Consider the following 18,728-nt stretch of genomic DNA (forward strand, 5'->3'; position numbering starts at 1 on the left):
GTTTTGGTTAAATGATTAAGTGTTAGTCAACAGCCCAGAAAATATACCATATAAGATCAGGAGAAGGAAAGAGAAGAGAAAAGGAAAAAGTTAAAGGTCAGACCACACTTCACAGGAACTTGAAGCTTGTCACAGACGAGAGTCCCTACTTCATAATCATCCGGAAAAACACGATTGGAGCTTAATATTTGAATCTTCCCAGGAGAGCTTGCAATACTGTACCTATTAGGAAAGAATCAGAATCACAATTTAACTGTAGGTTATGTACTTTTTAGTATAGAATGCAGTTAACCTCTTCTTTGGCCTCTGTCGGCATTATTTAAGGGTCAGATAGCAGCCTGGGGTTTTCTGGGTGGTTTAGACATAGGTCTCTGAAACGCCTTGCATGTAAACTTAAAAAGTACAGTAACTTGTGTGGTGTATGTTTATGTTATGTGTAGTGTAGTGTGTGTCACTGTTATTGTTAATAAATATTTGTTTAACTAAGTGTGCCTGAATTATTGCTCTTTTTACCAAGCTGTGCCAAAGAACAAAGAATTGGCATACTTCTACCTATACAATCTGTGCGGGTATATTCCGGTTTGATTAAGGACGCTGAGGAAGAACCGGCTTCCTCTTCTTCACAAAGAAGACTTGATGGCTGTCAAGGTCTGTCAAGACACAGAATACCAAGATGGTTTATATTCTTCTCCCATTAACATCAAGTATTTGGTTGCTGCTTTAAACAATTTTGAGTTTATTCATCATGGCAGTCTATAAACTTAGCTTAGTTTGAGGGGAAAAATCGATTCAGCACCATCAGGGGAATTGAACTCCTTACTCCCGTTATATGTTTGTTAACAAAGGATGCAGCGATCACATTTTGTGACAATTCCTTCCGTAACAAACCCAACAACTCACTTTAAAGGAATTATCAAACTCTTTTGAACTTTGAAAATATATTTCTATTAAAGCTGTCTTTGCCATATTGGATATTCCTCAAAATAATGTTAAATCTTGAAAATCCTGAACAATAGTTTGTTTGAATTTTGTTTTGTTTAAGTTTCTTAGACCGTTCGATCAAATATTCCTTTTATGCATTTATCACTAAAATTTAAGCTGAAATTATCCCCTGCCTACTGTTGCATGTATAAATTGGGGCGGAGCGGTGGCTCTGTGGCTAAGGATCTGTGCCTGTGGCTGGAAGGTTGCTGGTTCAAATCCTGCAGCAGGCAGAGGAATCCTACTCCTTTGGACAATTTCTTGCATTAGGAATTCATCTTTTCGCATACCCCAAGCTTCTCTCCTTGTCTGTGTCTCATAGAGAGCAAGCTGGGGTTTGCGAAAAGACGAATTCCTAATGCAAGAAATTGTATAGTGCTAATAAAGTGATGTTATGTTACTACTTTGGTAGGTGTTTTCTCTAGAAACTCTCAGGTCTTGAGCTTATGTTTACACCCTACATTTGTGGTCGGTGAGTAGCCTAGTTAAGGGAAGTAGTAATAGGTTTATTCCATGCTGAAAAAGAAGAAGAAGAAAGAAAACAACGTTTCGGCCGTGAAGAAGGCCGAAACGTTGTTTTCTTTCTTCTTTTTTTTTCCAGCATGGATTAAACCTATTACTTGTTCCTTTTCAGCCTATGCATGCTGACGCAGCTCCCCACCTGAACTAGTTAAGGGAAGGCATTTCTCATGTATTATCTGGCCTAGTACATCATGGTTATGGGAATTATAGCACAGTGGTTGTGAGTACCATAACTGCCTGACGTCAAACCCCAAAACATTTCTAGGGAATATGCCCCGTCTTCGGTTAATATGAAGCCTATGTTCACTGGTGCCATAAGATCACATTTATACATTTTTGTTCTGTAGTATATATTTCTCACACCAATATAAATGAAACAAAAAGGTTTTCTAATACTGCAGCCATACAGGAGTTAAAAATGTAGTTAGAATTTAATAGTTGTATGAGTGTCAATTTAATTGGTTTTTTGAGTTCTTAGATTCTTGACAAGCTAAACCTTGGCGTCGTCCCATACTCTTAAGAACACAATGCTATTCTGTCATCTGCATTTTTTTTATTTATCTTTATATAACTTTTTTTGTCCATCCAAAAGGGTGGAAATGTCTTTGGCATGACGATAAAAAACAAATAACACTCAACATAACAATAGTCCTTCCCATGCAACAATACATATACATATATAAAGCTCCACCCTTTGGATGAGACATAAAACCGAGGCTTCCTGTGGTCTTTAAAAATCCCTGGGCGTTTCTCAAAAAGAGGAGGGGTGTTAACAGTGGTGTCCTGGCCAAATTTCCCCCCAGCCTTTACCAGTCATGACCTCCTAATAAGCCCCTTCTATAAACTGGCTTTCACTCTCCTCCCCACGGATAGCACCTTTTTTCTGCCATCATATCATCTAGCTGGGAGCTGTACATGGTGATGGAGGTTCTCACTAACTGTGTAAAACACTTTGAATGGCATGTGCAGAAAAGCACTATATAAATTCTAGGTACTGCAGTACTGTTTAGCCAAGATGTCCTTAAATCAGAAAATAATGTTTTATAATTCAGTTTAAGTGAGCTCTTTTAGGTAAACTTGTAGATCATCCTTGTAAATTATACACCACTGAGTAAAGGAATTGATTTATTCACTAGAAAATATTGCTTTTGGTTTGAGGTGCTAGTGTTATGTAATACATTTATATAAGGGTATTTTTTGTCAGAACTAACTATAAATTTTAACAATGTAAGCTCATACATTCTTTAAAATAAAACATACTGAGCTGTGGCTGCTTCAGGTGACACTAGTGCACTCAGAACACAAGAATATAAAAAAGGAAAATTTTAGTTCAACTCGTCTACCATCTTGTTGCTAATTCCTGAAATGACAATCTCATCCAGCTGTTTCATTAAATAAGCATTGGGTATCGCCTTCTACCACACTCTCTTTGTAAATACAGTAAGTTGCCTCCTGTTCTCAGTTTTAAAATTACAAACGTTTCCACTTGCGTCTTCTGTTTCACTTTTTATTCTGAAGAAATCCTCTGGCCTTACTCGGTCAAAGCCTTAGATGAATTTTAGTTCTCGTCTCAGGTCCTCTCTGACTAAAACATTTCAGTCTCTTCAGCTTGTCATAAGTAGGACACTTCCAACTGTTGTAAGAGCAACAATATCTCTCTTTGTAAAGTGGTAACCAGAATACTGCATAATATTCTACTTGATTCCTAACAAGTGACTAGTACAATTGTAGCATAAAATCCCCTGATTTAAATTCTGTGCCTTTGAATACATATATCATATTTGTAATATTTAATATTTATATTGCTTCTCACATTATCTAGAGGATGAAAAAGATTTCCTCACATCACTAGACAAGTCTATTTTATATAAACAGCCTTTTTTTTTACCTCAGTGTTTCCAATGTTACATTTATAGTTTTTGTGTTTTCCACTTGAATGTAGCTCTACAGTGTGCCTACATTAAATGCCATCTGCTAGATGCCAGATGATCTTTAACCCTGTCTTCTGTCTATAATTCTAAATCTGGACACTGTTTGCTGACATAATCTCCTAATTTGACTAATTCACTAACTGTACACAGAAATAAATTGTTGATATTGGTACTAATAGGGGTTACCATAATGTAGAAAATGACCAAGAAGATAAACAAGTAAAATAAAGATTCATAACCTCCAACTTGTAAATTATTTCTGGCAAGAATATAAGCAGTTGGTATATTTAGAGGCATGTGAATTCTGATGGCTTTGATGAAAAGTAATAATTCAGACACACTTGGTTAAACGGATATGTATTAACAGTGACAATACTCGCACTAAACTACACAAAACATGAATATACAACATAAGTTGCGCTATGTACACAGTTACAAATAAGGTCTCCCAGAGGCCTGTGTTCTAACCACCCATAAAACCCCAAACTGTTACCAAGTATTCAACTTTTAAATAGCGCCTACAAAGGCTAAATAAGAGACCTTCTAGACTAAATAGAATACAGCCTGTAGTTAAATCTCTCTGTAAACCTGGATGCCACCAAATGAATGGAACCATATCTCCACATTCTAAAAATGCACTCACTCACCAGGAGAGGCAGTTTTTAACCAAGGGATTCTTTACAATCAGAATTCAAATCAGTTCAATTTCAATTCAAGGTGCTTTATTAGCATTAACCGATGGGTACAATCAGTGTTGCCAAAGCAAATAGAAATAATAAAATTAACATGAAACAAAATAGAATAAAATCTACAGACATATTACAGACATTTATAACAGAGGCATCTAAAATATTTACAAATGCTGTAAACAGATGGAGCATTACTGGGAGACAGACTCGCTGTTCTTCAGGCTGTGACAGGAGATCACATATTGTGCTGCCAGTTCAACTGAGTTCCCTCCTTCCTCTCCCAGTAGGATAGGGACCCGTTTAGGATCTATCTGCCCTTTCATCCACAGCGACTGTCCACTAGAATTTTATTCCCTTGTCGATGAGCTTTAGGTTGATTTCAGATGATCATTTTCATAATATTAACTACAGGTACTGTATGATTTATTATTCTATAAGTTCTTGGATTTGTCACCCATTTTCTAAACAGGCAATTATTTAGTCAGCTGATATTGCCCCTGTCTGGGGTGGTAGCTGGGATGATTTTGTTAGCCTTGTTTATTTCCTCATATAGGATTAACATCATTCCCTGTAGATGTTTGTTTGTCCTCGGTGTTCCCAATACCTGTTACATGTCTACCTCTTATTATTTAGCTCTTATTTTCTCAGCCTGGTATTGATTCCTCCTTGGTGAACACCTGAGTAAAATATTAATTTCGTAAAATGTGTCCATTTCAGTATCTTTAAGATTCCCATTCGCTGTCTCCGAGGCACTTTACTGTGCTTCTGGTGTTGTCATATTAATAATGGACATCTCCATTGCAGTAAACGCCTCTCTTGACCCTTCTAATAGCCTTTTTTTTCTAAAGTACTTTCTACATATATTTTTAATTGATCCGTTCAACCGTTTGGATCATTGCTTTTTAGGCTCAGATTTGTCTGCTGTTGGAATTGGTTTATTTAATGCTTCAAGCAGATCATCTTTAAACATTTGCCATCCATTTGCTAATGTTTCTTTATCATATCCTGTTCCATTTCTTCCATTTTGCCCTGAAAGTGAAAGCATTTGTTGTGGATTCTACATGTAGGGTTTTTAAAATACTGTAAACTTCAAAGCTTAAATCATTGGAATCACACTTCCCGAATGCTTCTCTCACCCTCCATTCTGTCTTGAGTGTTTGAAATGCGTAGATCAGTACAGGGTTTCTAAGTAGTAGGCGTTCTAACAGAATGAGTTAGGAAACAGTCGCTGGTTATATTTTCCATGTTCATTTTTGGCTGCTGCTGTCCTCAGTAGATTTTTCCCAATCTGTGTTAGGAAAATTAAAATATCCTATGATAATTATGTCTTCCGTTATACAAACATTCCTTCGAACATGATTATATTTGACTTTATTATAAATAGAGGGACAGCTATCCAAATTTCTGGAACTCTGTTGCTATTGTCAGTTTTTCTGTTGCTTCCACCTTTATGTTCAAATACCCATGAAATCCAAACTCCTGGATGAAAAACAAAAACAAAACTGGATTTTAAAGGCCTACAGTAATTTCTCTCTCCATCTCTCTCTCTAATTTCTATCAGTGTAAAACACTGCACTGGCAGGCTTTGGCTACTGTGTTGGTTTTCTTACTTTTCACACAGAGTTTGAAAATTCTCTAAAACCAAACATGATAGAAGTGTGAAACATCTTGGATTATTTCATCACATCTGTAGTAAATGCTGATGTTCATGACAAGGTGATTGATTTGGCTGTCATCTGGTGTTTGTTTTTTACAAACTCAAGAACGACCTCAGCTCTAAAACCAAGAGACAAAATGAAATGCAATTTGATATACAGTAAGTAACGTCCATAGTGCTGTCTGCCGAGTCTGTTGCTTCAGAAACTAGGGGGTTTGCATTAATTGCATTGTACTGTGATGGTCTAGTGTGCCTGAGTTAAAATGTCATGTAATTCCAGAGCTCTGGTAGGGATGCATTTATCTATAGTGCAGTTTGATAGGCAAGTGCTAAATCTTCTAAAAGTTCTAGTATCTCATTGTGGGGATTGTAGTTCATGCTGGACAAACCTGATTGGTCACATGATTTAATCAAATATGACCTGTGACCAGTGCTTCTGGTCAAATGAAAAATTGGCTTGTAAATACATTATGACTACAGACAGTCATGGTCACTGTGTACCCAATATGTAAAATATGTAGACTTATGTGCTTCAGACCTTTCCCATCGCTTAAAAGTCTCCTGTAATATTAAAGTTATATTACTGTTACTCGCTGCTGAGTGCATAGGAAGCCATGTGTATTCCAAAAATGAAAATATTAATATTACACTCCTTTATAGTACATTACATTTATGTGTCTATTACATTATTCAGTAGTTGAATTTCCAGTACACACCAGACTCTTTTCAAAAACAACTTCTGGGGTTTCTGAGCACTGCATCCAATAAAAATCCCAGCACCTAGAGATATCAGGATAAAGATTCATTCATTACACTGGCCACTTGTTTTCCAAGATATGTTGTGGAAAACATCAACGTTTTGTGGAGAAAAAAAATCTCTTCCTGCAAAAGAGAAAGTTCTTAAGTGGATGAGTGGTATTGGTGAAGGCGGTGATTTGTTCTGTAGTGCTATGGTTACTTAACCATGAAATAAATTGGTTAAAAACTAAAATAAATGCTTAACAGATTAGTCGATATCATAACAATCCAAACAGGTATTGAACGCCAATCTCCAGCTTGTAAGTCAAGCGCTTTACTTTCTTGAAAGAAAGTTATTTCAATTTAAATTCAAAATCTTTATTCATCCCAAGTCCTGGTGTCTGTTTCCATTATGGTACTGATCCCAAGTGCTGACAAGTGAAGAATGGATGTACTCTTTAATAATCCTGAAATATCTTGGGAAGTAAACACAGTACAGTTCTGGTAGGGTCTTGAATTCAAGGGAATCCCTTGGACATCAAGTCTAAACCTTCAGATTTGTATAGTATGTCATGTTCAGAACATGCATTAGAAAGAAATATCCAGAACAAAAAAAGGAAACGTGTTTAGCAGTTTTTTTTAACTTATGACAGAGTGAGAAGAAGCTACAGTCTGTGATCTTCACTTTATTGATAGGCTGAAATAAAAAAGCAAAGCAAATCCAAATAGAGGGTCACAAACAGTATATAGTTGAAAAACTATTCAGACTCAGTAATATTGAACTATAAAAACAGTCATAAGCATCTTAAAAAACAAGTAAAAACACCTTATAGGAAAATTTAAATGAACAACAGTAAACTTGTCTCTTGCAGTTCATTTCTTTTTGTCAGTGTAACAATATCAGTATTAGTGACATAATAAAACATGGATAGATGCACAATATTCCTGGTTTTACTTTATAATAAGGATTTGGTTGAATATAACTTGGGTCTGGATTTGAAGGTACTGAATCCTTCTAAATGTATTTGATATTATGACAGCCTCAGACTTTCTTTTCAATGTTGATTCATCAAATGCAGAAACTTAAAACAATGTATTGTGAAGACCAGCACATTATACATATTACATATTTGTGTTTTAATGAGAGGTGCCATTGAGAGGGGACAGGTGGAAGAAGATGACTCCCTTTTGAACTCAGGGAGCTTTCAGCATAAAGATTACATAATTTCTATTTATATCTAATTGTATCTAGGCTAAAACCAAATTAGAACACTATTTTCTCTGTTGTATTGTTTTCCATATATATATATTTGGTCTTGAAACTGCTGCATGCACTGAAGTTTCATTTTAAAAAATAAGCTGTTTAATCATGTAATAAACTTTTGCAAAAATTGTTTGACTGTATTTGGCTGTTAAATAAGAGCAGCAGCAGCACTGCAACTATAAGATGGGATTTTGTTTTTTTATAGGTGACCATAGCTTGTGTTTTCAAATCTGTGCTGGAGTTGTATTAACCTTTTATGGTATATAAAACATTTCTTTCATGAAATTTTATTTCACTTAACAGCCTTTTCATAATAAGCAATACCTCAATGCCCTTTGAGGTAGGTTACAACATGAGATAGCAATATTGTACTTCGGGTATATTATTGAAGTAATCAAATTAAGAAAGACCACCTTGAATTGTAAGAATTTGAAATTGCATAGCAATACATAAAAGGATTTAAATCTAAGTAATCCACAGTTTTGGTAATATATTGAATACGTAATTATATAGTTATGTGTTTTAATTGTTTTGTATTATTTATTGTCCATTAAAGCAAATTCATTTTAGAATGCTATTTTTTATACATTCATTACAGTTGCCCATTCCCAGTTCAACACAGTTCATCTGTTTTAATATAAACTTGTCATTTCTTCTGAGAAATAGCATTACCAGCACGACATTCTCTTGAAGGTGTCTCTCTTCACTGGCAAACCAAACTCTGCTATAAACAAACTCCAAAAGCAAACATGCTGTAGCCCAGTCCTTTTTAGGGTCAGAGTCCTTTTTCCTTTGCTAACTAACTTGTACAGAAGTATTTTGGGGAGATAAATAGAAAAATATTCCATACATTGTTGTAATACATTAAACATGTTGTTCACTGTAAATCATTTAGATGTATGTATATTTTTCACAGCATTTCATTCAAAGTAAATTCAAAAGATATTTTATAGTGACTCTGAGGCAGCCAGGGGAATTGTACAGAGCTGTCTCTATTCCCACTCGGAATACCATATGATTAAATTTTCTAAACGTGGCTGGGATTCAAGGTTAAATTTTTTCTCTATCAGCATTTCATTTTTGCCTCTTCAAGTAGAAGGTTTCTCATTTCAGAATGACCTACTTGTCTAGATCTAAGAAAGATTAATAATACCAAGAGATAAGATAAAATGTGCGGGAATATGTTATTACTGCTAAACGCTTATGTTCTATGTTTTCAAATGACTTACTTGTGTTCATTAACTGCTTTAATATCAGTTCCTTCTCTAATTTCTGTTTCTTGGTGGCCTAGCTCTGTGAACTTAAAGAAATGTGATGCTGTACTTCTTGATTGGCCAATGAAAATTTCTAATCTTGGAGACTGTCCAGAAATTACATACTGAGAATGTTTTGTTCTGCTTTTCCACCTTTATACTGATAACAGAACTTGAATTGAGGGTTTGTTGCCAATTTGAAATACAAAAAGGGATCATAGAAGGCACATACAAATATTTAAATCTTGTAAAATGTGTATAATGTGAAGTCCAAGCCCTAAACACTGTGTGGACTTAAAAGCTGTAATATGGAATGTAGCAATCCCTTTCACCTACATAAGTCACACAGAAATCTCACAGACAAGTGGGTCATTTGTTGCTTTTAAATTACTGTCCATAGTTGCGTTACACTCAGAGGGTCTGAAGTGGTCCGATGGGGTAGACCAACAGGCTGAAAACACCTCTGAACCGAGATCAGACGCAGACTTTGTGGGTCTCCCTGTCTTCTGCTGGTTTACTCTGTTGAGTCCAAGATTTTTTCTCTGCGAGTGTATATCTTAAATTACTCCTGTGACATCTATTTTATCAATGTTCATCAAGGTTTCAGTAGCTGTGGTTTTCTTGGTAAAATGTTATAATCAGTGAAAATTAAACTATTCATTAAGTAATTTCCCAAAACATGTTAAGGTCATTTGAACAGCAAAATAAGAAACCCATGTTTCTGTGGAAGATACAATTCTTAAACTATTGTCAAAAAAACCTTTAGTCATCATAGCCATTTAACTCTGAGAAAGCTGTAGTGCACTGCTTTGTACTATAGTCCTTGGATCCAAGGGAGAGCAAGTGGACACAAAAGGTTCTGTTGCATTTAAAGAACATGGAGCTTTTATTAGACCAGAATGTGCTTCCTGATATATTCCTAGATACACTTGCAGTATCCATGAATAGACTACATATGAATATTTTGTTCTCTAATAATTTTAGAACTGAGTAATACACAGAAGGAAGAAAACCTTACGGTGCTCTGAATATATACAGTACATGCAAAAAATCATTTATTTCTTGTCTAGGTCATCTACCAGAAAATAATACTACATTCTTAATATGTATAAGGTTACATATTTTACTTGTTAGGTTTTATTTTAATATTTATTGTTACATCTCTAAGGGTTATATACTGTAGTAGGGCTACCATGATTAATTGATGTAATCGACTAATCGACGCAAAACATAATCTAGTCGTATTTTCTTAATCGACTAATCGCCCTCCTCCCCCTACCCCCCCAAATTGCGCGCTGTTATTAGGATGCTATAATGCTCTGTACAGTTTTGGAGTAGGCTAATCATGGCTACAGCTTCACCACATTCTGCCGAAGAAGGCCCCTCCAAATATTGATAGATAGGCTAGCTAAATCCAATCAACTAGTCTGCTAAATGCACTTGCTAGCTTTATTAAGGGCAGTAGCATTTTAACCCTTTGCCATATATATATATGCCAGGGGTCTGCAACTTATGGCTCTTTAACTGTCACCTTGTGGGTTCAAAAGAAAAATACAAATTAGCAGCCTTTCAGAATTGAGCAGCAGTAAAATCCTATATAAACATATGAGAGCTTTATTAAGTTATTTGAAAGTTATTTTAAAGTATTTTCTCCGGTGATTAAATTGTAAATAAATCACATTCAACAAATGATCAGGCTGACATCTCAGGAAGATGTGTTTTTAAATATACCGAAGAACACAGGTTTTTTGCCGGTTTAAGAACGCGCATGTTACACTTGGTTGTAGCCTACTGTTTAAGATGGTTGGTTGGCTTTCTAAAAATAAAAAAATTGGCAATGAACATCAGGAATTTAAAGATGCTTTATTCACGTTTATAGTCATATTTAATATGTGACAAGAAATTGTCAAACAATAAGAAATCAGATGTTGAGAGAAACTGCAAAGAAACGATACACAGATACACTTTTCAGTCGCACTGAAAAGGTATGCCTAAATGTTGAAATGTAATGACAATAACAAACAGCTGTAATTAAAAAAAAGATTGCTCATTGTGCAGATGTTGCCTTCAGAATGGAGAGCGAGCCTGTACCAGAGTCTGCAGTGCCAAAATTAGCTGATACAGAAATGTTAAAATTTTTATATATATAATTATTTCACACATTGCAGCTCCAAAGTATAGTACTGTATATTTGTTCCACTTCAGTCTTCTCTTCAAGAGATATGAGTTGCTGTGCCCTGCCCCATACTTTCAATTGGTATCATTTTATTCTTTACAAACATTATTTAGCCTCTTTAGTCCTGTTTAACAAGATACGTAGCCAAGCCAACCCAACCCCCTTGGATTCAGGAAAATAATCTAGCAGCTATATTCACAATGTCTATGAATAGGCATGTATGTAAATCCCAATTCAAGTTGGAGTTTAAGATGGAAAACATTTATGTGCCTACTTGCGTTATTTGGACTAAATTAGTTTTTAGATTAATCCATAAAAATAGTCGATAGATTAATTATTTACAAAATAATCGTTAGTGGCAGCCCTATACTGTAGTAAATTGAGGAGTTTTCTAATGCTTTTTTTTTTTAAGAGGAGCCTTTTTTAAGATTGCAGGTTTAGTTTCTCCAGCAGTGAAATGAGATATCCAAATGAGTATTCCTTTCAGAAGAATGGAGATGCACTGTACAGTATGTACTGCGCAGTAATCACAAATCATTATGGTTTTATGGTTGGTATTAAAACTCATCCTATGCTCAGAGGCAATGAGTTGAGTATTTTTACTAGATTGGGATCTTGCAAATATAATTAATTACAGTTTAAAGAAAAATGAGCAGTTGGAACTTAAAGACAACCAAGAGCAGTAACTATCCAGTACATTAGTGAGTCAGAGTTCACAATTTTTTTGTTTCCTGGACGCTCATATTTATGTCATGATGGATTTAGACTGGTACACCTTAAGTGTCCTATAGAAAATATATATATATAATTCAGACATCTCACTAGAAATCAAGTTCTTCTTCCCCTCGTGGATGAACTGGTAACAATTAAAAGCCATCAGAGTAATCCCTCTTTAGATATGACTATTTGAAAATTGTTTCTGACAAATTAAAAATAAAGGCAGCACTGTGGCACAATGGTTAGCTGCCTCACAGTGCTGGGGCCCTTGTTTCGGTTCCAGACCCGGGGTGTTGTCTGCATGGAGTTTAAAAGTTCTCTCCGTGTTCACTTGGGTTTCCTCTGGATGCTTTAGTTTCCTCCCACAATCCAAAGACATACTGGTAGGACTGGTAAATGGCTTCTGGGAAAACTGGCCCAGAGAAACAGCAGAAAAGGATGGGACTTAAATGCAATGAATGTTAGTTGGTGCTAAATAACAGCCAGTATGTTCCATATATTTTATATTAAATGCATATTTCATTGTTACTTTAAATACATGGCCTAATTTCTGGTATGTATGAAGCTATGACATACACCTAATAATTGATAGAGGCAAGAACATCAGATAAACAATATTCATTGATTATTTCTGTCTGGTAATATGGGGTTCTTGAATATAAATACTGTGCATATATATGATCCCCTCCATTTTGTTACCTGGTACTGCCTGATCAATAAAGGTCTTATAAATAATAAGGTAATGTGCTCTGACTCACATCTCAATTGCATCTTGTTCTGAAGCGTTTTTTAATGCAATTGATGGCTATCCCTGTGGTCTCCTCTTGCAGTCATGCTAACCATAATTATAGGTAATCAGGCCTGTCTAGCATTTTTATACATGACCCTGAGCATGCCCTGCTGGAATGTTATTTGTTTATTTCATGAGTCACCCCTATGTGGATGCCCTTGCTCTCAATACACTTGGTGTCCCTCATTAACCAAAGTGTTTCCATTATTTTCTCCACTACCTGCACTTCAACACCCATAAATACAAATGTTCTGAAAACTAATTTATGAGAATTTAAGATGCTAGACCCCGAATAATGTTTTCTCCAATGCACTTTTCTTTCTGATATTTTCAGGGATGGACTCCCATCATTGTGACTGTGGAAAGAATTGGTCCTGCCTTACTTAACAGTGGACCCGATTGTGAACAGTAATTTCTCTCCATGTAAATGAAAAGCAAAACCGTTTTTTTCATGGCAAGAAGTCATTTCTAGTGAACATGAAAACCTTCAATAGGTGGAATGAAAAGAAATGCTAATACGTTTGCTAAATTCATGTTTTTTTTTAAATTATGAGACATGCTCTTGCTGCTGTTAATCTGAAACTAAATTGTTAAAGAAGGACATAAAATCTCCAGTGTCTATTTTGTAAGCATACAATGTCAAAAAATTAAGATTCACTGAATGTCAACCCATGTGAATTGTAATGTATCGTTTACGAGTTGGGAAAGAAGTGCAGTTTGACAATGACATTTGATTTGCGAAGACAGGAGGAGGAGCACATAGGCTGGCAAGTTTCTCTTTACCTGAACCCTGTAGTGTTGAAATTGGGAATTTGAAACTGAAAACAAGCTAAACATTCATTAGGCTGAGATAAAATGTCGTGTGACCTGTATTCCCATAAACATTTCCTGCTTTAATATCAGAAGATGATTTTACTACCTAGAAAAGAAATGTAGCTAACATTTGTATCTTCCAGTGAATGTGAGCTGTGTGGTTTTAAGTAGTTTTTCTCTGTAGTTCCTGTATGTCAATTGTGATATAAATTGTGTGTGTTGGTAAAAAAAATACCAGGAAATTGTTTTGAATTCATGTGGTTGTTCAACACTCAGAAGAATTTGACCCTGTGGTGTTGTCCAAGGATTTTCTGTTTCTCGTAAAACATTTGGGACAAAATCCAGTTTATAGTAAAAGCTCTTCTATTTCCTGACCCTTTTCTTTGCAGTTATGTCAAGATACATATTGCTTCATCTTCACTTATATGTATGGACCTACATGTAAAGAAGATGGTGAATCTTTAAAGGCATGTTTTTTTTAAAATAAAGAAGCAAGTTTGTCCAGTTTAGGAGGTGTTGAGATTTTTAATGGTGAAATATCTGAGCATTTAAAATTTAAATCTATTAATTAGAAATTATTTTTGTTATATTGTTTTTACAATGTCTGAATGTCTATTTTGCAGAATGTGAGTTTTATCTATAACAAATCAATTTTCATGCCTTGAATGTGGGTATTTTTACTTATATGTATAAAAGATAGTATGGATTAAAATCGAATAAATAAGAAATCCTTCCATCTTCAGATACATTCAGGCCCCTGTAGAAGTTCAGTGTCAGTTAACACATTATTAAACTAAAATTATCCAACACTGATGAAGCTGATTCCATAATATGGTCGTTTTAATTATATTTGTGAAAATTCTTGATTACATTTACTGTTACTGACTTCTGAACTCTTCTGTTATTCATCCCTTATTGTATACTAAACTCTTTTACTATTTTTTTATTATTACACTACTGAACAAAATGCTTTGCAATAGTTTCTACTTAAGTTTTGTTACTCCCTCACTCTTTTCCGTTCTAATAATTTTTAATAATCTTTGAATCTTTAATAGAGTCTGTATGGTACTCCTCATTATGATTTTTTCTTAATTCTTCATTAAACCATTTAGGTCAGATTTTATTAGGTTCATTTGTTTTAGAAATTATTTAAGTGCTGTAAGCCCTGTATTTAAAAATAAATCACTAGAAGAATTCTAAAAGCATTTTCATTTTTCAGGAGTAAGTCTGTATGGCTAATTCATACAATTAATCTTCTATAAAACTGCACTAATTTGATCAGACTACTGGTTTGTTGAAATACTGTGTTAGTATTCAGGTGTTACACGTTGCTGCAGTGTACACATTATAGTGTGCAATACTTAGTTGTTAGTTTTAGCTTGTCCCTTTTATTTTTCCCCATTCATCTGGATATTTAAATATTGATATGAATATAAAAGCTTTACATTAATCTTTTGGGAACATAACAATCCCAGAATTACTGTCAGGCACACTGAAGATTTAAGTAAATTTGAATTAAAAAAAAAAGAAATGTTACAAATGGAATAGTTCATTTGACCTTTGGAACAGTTTTTCTGCATTGATTTGCTGCAGCTCTTCTGAGATACACTGGGGAGCTGTCATTCCTGTTTAATAAAACAAAGTTTCTTTAGTATGTACAAATTAACTTGGGCAGTGTGTGTTAAAAAACACTGAGCTTATAACAGGGGTTTCTAGGCTTGATCTAAAGGAGTTTGTTCTTTATGCCTATAAAGGGAGTAATGTCCATCGGCCTTACTGGTTTCCTAGCAACCCAAGCAAAGTATTGACGTTGATGACGCTGGCTGTAGGAGAACTTCCTGTAAACATTTGAGTCTAAAGCTGCCCTGTTCTTGTATTCCCAAGGGAAAAAAAAGAAACACATAGATCTGTACTGGAGGTGCCAGAAATAAACCCTCCATAGCAACCAGAGGAAACAGCATTAAAGACAGCTTGTGTTATTTTCAGTGCGTTTTCAGATATTTTCTGTTAGAAGCGGTAATCAGGATTATCAGCTTCATAAAAATCTGTGGTGCTTTGTATTATCACCACAATAATGCAGTGATGCAAGGTACTTCATTTGCAACCTATATTTATGTGATCTGGTAATATTAAATACCAATACATGACATGAAGTATGTATAATTGCAGTATACATTTATTATAAAATAAAACAAGTGTAACTTATTTTAGATTGTTTTTATATCGCCAGATCAAAGTCAGTCGTTTGACCATCAGTACCAGTGCATTTCATGCATTCCACTCTGAAAGGAATGTCTGGTTTTCTTCCTTGAAGTAGAGGCTTTATTGTTACAGTTTTTGTGAAGGGAGTTGGTCAGTTTGTAATGCTCTACAGTGCATGTCGGTCTGCAGCTCATTCGGGGTGTGTTATATTTGGAAATGACCAGTCTTTATTTGCTTCCTGTGTTTCAGGTTAGGGTGAACACAATGACTACTGCAAGATATCGGCCAACGTTGGATTTGGCTCTTGAGCCACTGCTGTCCTGTAAACTGTGTCTTGGAGAATTCCCATTGGAGCAAATGACAACAATCTCACAGTGTCAATGCATCTTCTGTACACTGGTTTGTATGAATTTGCAAACACTTTGGAGTAATTTAAAATAATTGTCTAGCCCAAGGTTTCCCAACTCATAAGCAGCTCTTCACCAGGGAGAAGAGTTAAATCGATCCACTTAAGTTTTAAGTGGACCAGTTTCTTCTCTCCCCTCAGCCTTCAGCTGTTGCCAATTTAAGGCTGATGTTAGAAAACCTGCTTGAGTCTGCATGCCGAGGTCTAGAGAGGGGAACAAATTAAATAAGGAACCCAGTGAACTGAACAAATACTTCTCTAAATAGTAACTAGGCATGCTTGCAGCTTGTGATCGCTTTGTTAGAGAACTGATATTTGCCCCTCCAGCAATAGTTTTAAAAAACAGTTTTAAAAGACAGCAGAATTGAGAATTGCACAATTACAATAGGATTTGGAATAAAATAGGTTTATAAACATACATAAATCGTAGTATATTACATAGACTACATATGATACATTAGTGTACTTTCAGATCTTTCAGAAACAGGAATCATAAGATGAAAATAACTTCCTGTTTTGAGGAAGTTGAAAGGGTTAGAAATAATGTACTTCAATAAATGGAAATCCAATTTAACAGCAAAGTAGATTAAATTTCCAGTCATTAAATTTAATGTTCTGTTTTGCCTATTTGCGTAAACGTGTTTGCTAAATTTAAAGCAGTTTATTTACTATTCCCCTCAATGGAACTCGAGCAGTGCCTAACTGAATGATGTTTATTAATGATTGACATAAGCAGGCATTAGCTTGCTCAGGATAATGCGCATATCTGGCTGTGATAACCTTGCTTGAAATACTACTAAACTGTAAAACTGGTTTCTTCATATTAGTGTGCAATGTAACAAGAAGTCTAAAGAAGACTGCTACCTTTGTCTTTTGCTTTGTCTTACTTTACCTCTAATTTATAAATTATTCCAAATTCCTCTTCATTATTTATCATTTATTTCTTCATTTACAGTCAAAAAGTTATTTATAGGCTTTTCTCTGGTTTCCCCACAGTGCCTGAAACAGTATGTGGAACTCCTGATCAAAGAGGGCCTAGAAACCGCTATTAGTTGCCCTGATTCTGCCTGCCCAAAGCGAGGACATTTACAAGAAAATGAGGTATTTTCAAGGGGTGACTTCTCTTTCATTCTGTTTAGCATAGTGTCATTTCTTTTAATGTCAGATCAAATAAATTATTGTAATAACTTCAGATATATCAGATACTAAGAGCAGGACAAACCTGGTCCTGACCTTCATATTCTGATGAAAACAGCTCAGGGACAGCTAAAATCTAGAGGGCTCCGTTATCTTAGGATTTCTCCTTGAGGCTTTCTATAATTGAAAAAAAAACTAGTTTTACAGAGATCTGGCTCAAGAATGGTGCCAGTACATAAAACACAGGGTTTAAACTAAACTCCTGTGTAACAGATTGTGTGTTGACTCAGTCAAAAGACTGGGGATTGTTTTCATAACTAAACCCCTAGATATTTTTTCTTTTAAACAGGAAACCTGAAAGAGTGTAGTTAAGGAGTTGCTGTTATTCCAAGGAAGCAGATAAAATTAAATAATTTTATATCTGTAACTTCCCTGTACAAGAATGTAAACAAATGTGACTGAGGAGAAAGTTGCATAACAACTAAAAAAGAAGAAAACCTGACAGTTCAGGCATAACCATTTCATTAACAGCACTGAAGATGTTCCTTATTTTAGTTTCAGGTCAACTACATACAGATGCAGCCATTCAAAGTGCGCGGTACAAACCCGTACTGCAGGCAACTACCTATGTCATACTGCGGTACATGATTGGCTGGCCAAAATGACTGACAGGGGCACTTGTGGTGCATTGGTCAGTAGTGGAAAGATTTAATCATTTAATCTCTTTACTGTGCACGTTTTAATCCGCTTAGTATTGAATATTTATATGGAATTTTACAACTAAAGGGAAATTTTAGTAGCTGAGCATAAAAAGAAGAGGAGCATAATGCATCTGAAGGTCATTAACGATATTAATTTAGGAACATAAACATATTATGTAAACTGTATATTGCTGATATTGGTAGTTTAAAGAAAAAATACACACCAGTATTTCATTTCTCCCTGAACATTTTAAGCATCAAAGTCTTACATGTGGTTATTTTTTAAATGTTTTTACTTGCTCCTGACCATATTACTGTACGTTTATACACTTTGTGAAAATTGATCGTTTTAACCTTTTCTGCGAATACGCCCGTCATCAGAGTAAACAAAAGCATACTTTTAGAATTGGATTAATAGGGAATATAATATGGAATCGCGTATCTAAAGAACTTAATAACGATAAGACACAAACGTTTGTTTGGTCGGGAGGGGGGCGAGACCGCTTTTGCCCATCGCTTTTCAATGTATAATGATAAACATGCTGTAACACACAGTTTAAATTTAAAAGTCTAAAGAGTTTACAACTTGAATTCTTAATTGAATAAAGATCATCCCTCAGCAGTGATTGGGATTCGAAACCAGGTGTTTTCTGGTGACAGCTCAAATGCTGTACATGAGAGGTTAAGCTTTATTAGCTCCACCTGGCAGTTTTACAAAGTGATTCCGGATACTATTAACATAATCTAATTT

General features: G+C 35.1%; 1 protein-coding gene across 1 annotated transcript in view; it reads left to right on the forward strand.

Moving 5' to 3' along the window:
• Positions 1-18,728, forward strand: part of LOC148675324 (putative E3 ubiquitin-protein ligase RNF144A-A) — a 65,313-nt gene that overhangs the window by 18,524 nt on the left and 28,061 nt on the right. Inside the window, exons 2-3 of the mRNA XM_088626553.1 lie at positions 15,983-16,132; positions 17,136-17,240. Of these exons, the coding sequence (XP_088482679.1) occupies positions 15,998-16,132; positions 17,136-17,240 (240 nt within the window). The 5' untranslated portion in view covers positions 15,983-15,997. The remainder of the gene's footprint in view (positions 1-15,982; positions 16,133-17,135; positions 17,241-18,728) is intronic.

This window comes from Lepisosteus platostomus, chromosome 3, assembly GCF_059453375.1.
Source record: "Lepisosteus platostomus isolate fLepPlt1 chromosome 3, fLepPlt1.hap1, whole genome shotgun sequence".
NCBI classification, from domain to species: Eukaryota; Metazoa; Chordata; class Actinopteri; order Semionotiformes; family Lepisosteidae; genus Lepisosteus; species Lepisosteus platostomus.